Consider the following 7,990-nt stretch of genomic DNA (forward strand, 5'->3'; position numbering starts at 1 on the left):
TTCTATGCAGGTGTTTGGCCACACAATCATGGCCTGTTGCCAATCTAAATGCAGCTACAACTTGCCATTTAACTCCAGTTTCATTATATGTAACAAATATTAATCAGCAATTAATTTGTTAATTAAGAATTTATGCAATTTTGACCTAAATAAAGCTATTGTCCAACAACCCCTTACATCACTCGGTAGCGAGTTCCAATTTCTAGCAACTGAAACTGTATAAGATGAAGAATATAAAGATGTCTTGTGGTAAGGTATAATGAGTAAATTGTTATGATGAGATCTTGTACTTAGCTGATGATATGCAGATAAATTTTGAAAACGAGAAGCCAAATAGATTGGGGTAGTGGTGCGCAGAATTTGAAATAAGAGAACGAGAGAATGGAGGGTTCGTCGAAGTAGGATGTGTTCTGTTAAACATTTTTACGTAGTGGTGACTCTGATAATTTAAAGCAGTGCAGGAAGCTTCTGTAACAAGGTGTCCAATTCTAGCCCGTGCAGTGAAAGTTTGTATCTGTCTGGGAATATCATGGTAGATTTTAATATTGTTGGGTTGTTTCAAAATTTTCCATAGTGCTCTTCCTGTTTGTTCACTTACCCAATCTTCTGTACATTGCTTGTTTATCATGTTATGAATATTACTTATTATTCTGTCAAGGGAATCTGTAGACTATGGTATTGGTAAAAGGTTTGATGCAGTTTTTGCTATTTCGTCTACTATCTCGTTACCGTGCACTCCACAGTGGCCTGGTATCCATTGAAAGTTGATATATTTACCATTTTTACAAAGCAGATTTATTAATTGCCAATAGGTATAACTCTGAAAGCATAAGCAGTTGGTATGTGTTTCACTATTGTTTGAAAATTGAATCTATTAGAAAATAAAATACTGAAATCACAAGAACAACTTCTGACAAGCATTTTTCACATGTGCTCAGACACGTGGTACTGTTTTCAAACCTAATGTGCTGTATAACCTAGATTACAATTTACATTGCCTTATTAACAGTTAGTGTCCACCGCTGTGGAGTAACGGTTACCATGCCTGACCATGAAGCAAGCGGGCCTGGGTTCAAATTCTGGTTGGGACAAGTTACCTGGTTGAGGTTTTCTCTAGTGTTTCTTTTCGACCCATTAAGAACAAATGCTGGGTAACATTTGGCATTGGACCTTGGACTCATTTCGCTGGCATTATCACCTTCATCTCATTCAGATGTAGAACTCCCATTGACACGATAAAAATTATTCATAGTGAATTTTAAGGCCCCCAATTCCTTTTTAGAAAAAACCATAGCAGTTGAAAAAACGTAATAAAATAACCAATTAAAAAAATAACACTTAGTTACTTTGAAAAAAGAGAGAGAGATCCAGATACTAATTTATACATTCATTCATAATGTTCTGCCAAATGGCAGGTTTTCACTGCAAACCCAGCATTCTCCAATCTTTCCTATTTTCTATCTTCTTTGTGTCTGCATATGATCCATATATGAAGACTACAGGAAGAAAAGGGGGAATGTCAAGATTTCCAGGAGAGCTAATTTAAAGTTCAAAACTAATTTATTCAAGAAGTGTGTTACAAATGATAAATACCACCATGCATTTTGAAAGGTGGTTAATCTAGTAATCAATATGTTCAATATGTTTTATTGTCGTCTAACCATAAACTTCCAATTTTTATCATTACCTCAATTTTCACAAAAAAAGTGACATTCTCTCTTTCTTCCTGTAGTCTTCATATCTTAATGTCGTCTTATCATCTGATATCCTCTTATGCCCCGAACTTTTCTCCCGTTTACCATTCATTCCAGTGCATCCTTTAGTAAACAATTTCTTCTTAGCCAGTGTTACGACTGTTAGCATATTATATGAATGGTATAATGAATATGGTCCCTGCAAATCATAATATAGTAACGTTCCCTAAATGCCGTGTTATTTGATTATAATTTATCCTTCCCTCTGCCTTTTTTGACCAGCTCTTCAATTGACCATCTCTGTGCTCCGTGTACAATGCTCCAGTGATATTCGATACTTGTTTATATTCCATTATGAAGGAAATATTATCATTTTACAGGATTCTCCCATGAGCTCGCAACGCCGGTCTCCCTTGTTGCTGTCCGAAGTTCGTCTGCCCACCTTCACACAGTTCCCAGTTGGTCGAAACAGCAGCAGCATTCTGAAAGACGTCCTCAAGGACAGCTGACATCCCGAGTTCCTGTAACAACTTATTTATTACAACCTACAAAATTTATTATTAACGGCTGAGATCTTATATAATCTTGATTCTACATTCTTAAAAAGAGAAAAATGAAATCCATAACATAAACCAAATATGGTGTATATTATGTGTAAGCTTGTAAAGTATGAGGTTTGAAGAGCCTAGCATTAGAAAGTGTTAGTCACATTGATATTTATACTTATTGGAACTGTGGCGTGTATTAAAAAATAAAGAGATTTTTATCTTACTTTGTAACAGATTTACTTGGACTGTATATTTAAGCATTGTAAACTTTGTATGTGTATATAAAAGGTACACCATCTTTGAATGCATATTTAATAATGAGCAGTTGCCTCATATTTGAAAAACACCAATTTATGTACGCAATTATTAGCACTAAGTATAATTTTATTCCTTCACCCCTTTCCACTGTGTACCTGTTGACCAAATAAAAATAAAGTTATTAATTGAACTCATTATGAACTGTTATTAAAAATAATAATTGTTTTCTTAGCGAAGAACACAAATGTAGTTAGGTTTGATGATAGAAAAGTGTACGGTTTTATTTAATATGAGGTTATCACTATCAGACGTCCCCGAATTTTTCTTTTTGTCTCCGGACAAAAGTCATTACCGGAATGTACCTGGATTTAATAATTTGTCCCCGAATATTTCCAGATTTTCAGTGTTCATTATTATAATTTTATAAAAATGCTATTGAATATCTCTATGCCTGCTGAATTCATTCATAAGATTATATAGACTGTATTATTGCTAAGATCTCCTCTAGAGAGAGAAAGAGATTTGATGAGACGTTCATATATTCGTTCAAATGTAGGTGAACTTGACCTAATAAATGATTTGTTTGTCGAAGTTTCTTGCTTTAAAAAAATATCTCATTTCAGACAAAATAACAAAGTGGAATGAAAAAATGCCACACTGCTGAAAATCGAGTGAAATTTTTTAAATTTTTCTCTGAGAAAATGATTCTCTGTGCACAACTCCAGAAATTGATTAAACTACCTCTTTGTCTTCCTGGAAGTAATGCTTCAGTGAGAGAGTATTTTCTTTCCCTCAGTGAACATGATGTGGATATCTAAAAAATCCAGAATGAGTTTAGAAACTATTGGAGCCACGCTTGCTATCTATCTTAACCAACTTCAACATGACCTGCCAGGAGCAAAATTGGGATCCAGAGAAGACCTGCTTAAAAATTCGCAGTTTAAAAAATAACAGTACCTACTGGTAGTTTAAGTAGTAGTTGAGCAGAATGAATATAATGAATATTTTAATGTGTAAATGGAATGAGTATTTTAATTCCTTAAAGTATGTAAAATAGTACAGGGTGATCCCTTTGGGTATGGATAAACTGAAAACATAGTAAAACCTATACTACTGGACTTTATTTGTTGAAACTTTGTGCATACAACACTGAAAGATGGGAGATTCCTCAGAGCTCAACATGACCACCTTTGCGCACCCTGCACAACTCATAACGGTCCGTTGTAACATAAGAGGGGTGATTTGTTGAAAAGGTTGAGTAATTTTTACTCTCAGATCATCAATGTTCCTGGGTTTCTGTGAATAGACAATGTCTTTAACAAAACCCCACACGAAGAAGTCAGGAGGGGTTAGATCTGGGGAGTTTGGGGGCCAAGCCAAGATATAGCTGCTTCTCGTACTGGGTTTCGCCTGCGACCTCCTGCATGTCTTTTAACACATAGGCTGTTTCTACAAATGTTCGATACCACAACATTATGGAATCGTATTTAGATACATTACGCACACCATACTCACGTCGAAATTCCCTTTGAACTCTTTTAACACGCTCAAATTCAGCATACCAAAGAACACATTGTGTTGATTTGTAGTAGCCATTTTAATCATCTACGATTTTCATTTGTCCTTTCAGATTATGCATTGTTGATTGTCGTATATGGAAACTCCCATGTTTTAATCATAATATAACTAGCAAGAAATTTTTCCTACTATCATAATAGTTTTACTATAATAAATTAAAATTATCCATACCCAAATGGATCATACTGTATATTATGAAACAAGTTCATAATGTTTTACATTATGGCACAAATCGTGAGTTTCCTAATTACGAGTGCAATAACTGTAAAACATTATAAACCTGCTTCATACATTATTTATTTGTACGACAGCATTGTACAGATTTATTGCTTCCTATGCCGATGGATGTAAGGGCAGTATTATTCCTACCTGACGGTAGCTTCAGTTGAGTATTGAAAACTACCAGTCTAAGCCATTATTTCTTCTTCTCTTTCTCGACCTCACTCTTCCCTTTCCCATTCTTACAATGCCCGCTAGGACATTCAGCTGAATTTAGCTTTAGTAGCAATGTGAAAACGCGGATTTTAAATTGCCATATCAGCGCACAGTTTGAAATATAGCATGAAGGAGCTTATGACAATGTTTTTAGTATTTAATTTTTGTATAGCATCAATTATAGTGAAGCAGAGCTTCATCCGAATGCTCATCACTGACGAACTCTCTACACAGTGACAGTGACTACAGCACTATCTGGTCGCTGCAGACTTAGCTTCATCCAGACAGGCAAAAAAAAAAAAAAAAAGCCAATGAGTTTGGAAAAATTAAAGAACCTTCGTTTAAGACTTACATGTACTTCAAACCAACTTCCGCAGCAAGAGGTGATGCAGAGCCAGGTCTGTCGGGCACATCATCATAATTATGGGTATCACGTATGTACTGCTTTACATTTTACTGTACTGTATAGTGTATTTAAGCCTGCCCTTTAAATACACCATAATAAACGTGTTTTGTGGCTATAAACGGAGTTTAATGCACTTTCTACTATTCTTTTAGGTTATTTCAGTTAATTAGTATTTCGTTAAAGAACTTTTTTTTTATACAGTAAAATCTCTTTAATCCAGAATAATAATTTGCTTTAGGCTTGTAACAGAAAGAATAATATGTTTCGTATGTTAGTAAGAATAAAGAATTGGTTTTGTTATATATAGTGCCAGATGCAAAAATGGATAATTAATTTTATTTTATTGACGAAACTTAAACAAAAAATAGTATGACACGACTTAAATATTAGTAATAATGGGTTCGATTTGTTTAATATTTTGTCACATTGAAAATACATTATAGGCCTGTATGTTCTCAATTACTTTAAAATAAAAAAAATATACACTATTTGAAATATGCTTCATAACCTAGTATTTGATACAGCATCGTTAAATAACCAAGTAAAAAAATACGAAATGGAAAAATACAAGGTTATGCTTGCTGTATTAAACTGAAATTATACAGTTCCTCTTAAAATAAATAAAACATGCTTTTAAAATATTTATTTTTATTATAGTTATTAGAGATTGGATATCAAATGATAGACGACATTAAGATATATGCGGAGATTAACAGGAAGATAGAAAATAGAAAAAATTTGAAATTGCTAAGTTTGCGGTGAAAGACCTGCCATTGGGCAGAAAACTATGAGTGAATGAATGAATGAATGAATGAATGAATGAATGAATGAATGAATGGTTAAAAGGATTGAAGATGTGAAAATACGCCACTGCCTTCACCTGATACTTCCTGCCACCATCCCTGTTGCACAATTGGCGTAAGGGACAGAAATGAACTAGAGAGCAAATCGTGCCTGCACCATAGTGCACTGAGTTGATGACTCCTGATCAAAGGTCTCCATCTCTGAACATTTTCATAACAAATTATGCTTTGGAGGTGCTTGTTGGACACTCTAATTAGTAGGGACCGGATTTTTAGGTGCTTAAAATGATACCAGGTATATTTAAGTGGATGTGATGTAAGTTAGAACTGTTCTGAAGCCTTGTTTACAACAATCAGAAATGTAACAAAGGAGAATTGGGTTACAAAAACAGCAGTGATTGGGTAGCAGGTAGGAACCCTCTTTGGAAGTAGTCATACTCCACAGAAGTAAGTGCCCTGTTCACATCAACTTCAGGTTCTGGACCCAAGAGGTGGTAACCTGATGGGTCCCTTCCATGTGAAAATCAGGTAACAATCCCGAAAGTAGAGGAACAAAATCCCAACAATGGGACGAGCAGAAGAGCCTAGGAGAGCACACTCCGAAAGATAAACCTGCAGGTTTGGAAGTAGTCAGGTAGCAACCCCATCAGTGATAACACGGCCAAGGGAATCTAAAGTTACTGACGAACTTCAAAATAGCCCTGGAAACTTACACATCCATTACAGCGCAAAAAGTGACAAAATGAAAATCTTCAGAACGATTGTGAAAAATCATTTATACGGAATATCATAATCCCTCCCCCCTTTCTATTCGTTAGTGTGTGATTGTTACAAATATATGTACAAATTTATTATTTCTTAAATTTAAACCCCTAGTTCACATTTCAATTTGACTCGTCTATTTTACTGTAATCGTTACTATTCTTATATGTGTGTTATTCTGTGTTTTTGGCAACCCAGGATGCCTGGGCAGACTATTTCTTGGAAATAAATTATATATGAAAATTCGCATGAGTCTAAAAAAGACTGCAAGGCGACAAGGTGAGACTGGAACATCAAAAATATTTACATTTTTTCCAAAACTGTGTGCATGTCACATTCGTTACAAAAGAATGTCTGTGAAGCATTCTTGCTAATTTGTAAATAACTGCTGGTGCTGTTCATTTTAAATTGCGTTCGAAAAGCGAAAGTCTACATGAGCAGTGAATGGCGCAGACTTCAATGAAATAGCGAAAACGGAGTTTCTTTCAACCCAGCATATTACGAGGGGGATCCAGGAAATAACGACCGTTTTGTTGTAATAATTAAAAAATATATATTTATTTGAAAAAACAAAGTCTGTTACATAACTGAAGCTTCCTTTACTTCTCTACATAATCACCACCTTCATTTAAACATTTGTCGTATCTGTTCACTAGCTTTAGAATTCCCGTGTTATACTCCTCTGCCGCCAGTTCATTAAGCCAGGTGTTCACTGTCTTCTTCAACTCATCACTTTCAAAACGCGTACCACCCAGAAAGTCTTTCAGCATAGTGAAAAGGTGAAAATCGCTAGGAGCAAGGTCTGGACTATAGGGCGGATGATCAAAGATTTCCCAACCGAATTGATCCAGCAATTCTCGAGTTGAAGCAGCAGTGTGCGGGCGGGCGTTGTGAAGAAGCACAACTCCTCTCGAAAGCATTCCTCGCCTCTTGTTTTGGATGGCTCGCCGTAGTTTTCCTAAAGTCTCACAATAACGATTTGCATTGATCGTAGTGCCTTTTGGCATGAAATCCAGCAAAAGAACACCTTTGCGATCCCAAAAGTCAGTAGCCATGACTTTTTGAGAGAGTCTGTTTGAATTTTCTCGGTTTCTTGGGTGATGAGGGATGATGCCACTGATGTGATTGGCGCTTGGTCTCTGGGGTGTTGTGAGACACCCAGGTCTCATCACCAGTCACAATTTGATCAAGAAAGGCGTCTCCATCTGTGTGATATCGCATCAAGAATGTCAATGCTGAGGCCATTCTCTGAGTTTTGTGTTGGTCACTCAGTTGCCGTGGAACCAATCGTGCACAGATTTTGTGGTAGCCAAGATGTTGCGACACAATTTCACCAAGCAAAGAACGAGAAATGTCAGGAAAGGCAATATGCAATTCGTCGAGTGATGTGCGCCTGTATTGCAAGATTCTGTCGTTCACTTTAGTCTTCAGGTCTTCTATGATGAGTGATGGGCATCCGGGTCGAGTTTCATCGTGGACATTTGTTCGCACATTGTTGAACATTTC

At 36.0% G+C, this 7,990-nt stretch overlaps 1 protein-coding gene across 2 annotated transcripts in view; it reads left to right on the forward strand.

Annotated features, from left to right (window-relative positions):
* Gmap (Golgi microtubule-associated protein) overlaps nt 1-2,690 on the forward strand; it is a 190,198-nt gene extending 187,508 nt beyond the window's left edge. For both annotated transcript variants that reach the window (XM_069842445.1, XM_069842446.1), the window contains one exon: nt 2,075-2,690. In XM_069842445.1, coding sequence (XP_069698546.1) covers nt 2,075-2,203 — 129 coding nt within the window. In that variant the 3' untranslated portion in view covers nt 2,204-2,690. The remainder of the gene's footprint in view (nt 1-2,074) is intronic.
* The last annotated feature ends 5,300 nt before the right edge of the window (nt 2,691-7,990 follow it).

The sequence above is a fragment of the Periplaneta americana genome, chromosome 12 (assembly GCF_040183065.1).
Source record: "Periplaneta americana isolate PAMFEO1 chromosome 12, P.americana_PAMFEO1_priV1, whole genome shotgun sequence".
NCBI classification, from domain to species: domain Eukaryota; kingdom Metazoa; phylum Arthropoda; class Insecta; order Blattodea; family Blattidae; genus Periplaneta; species Periplaneta americana.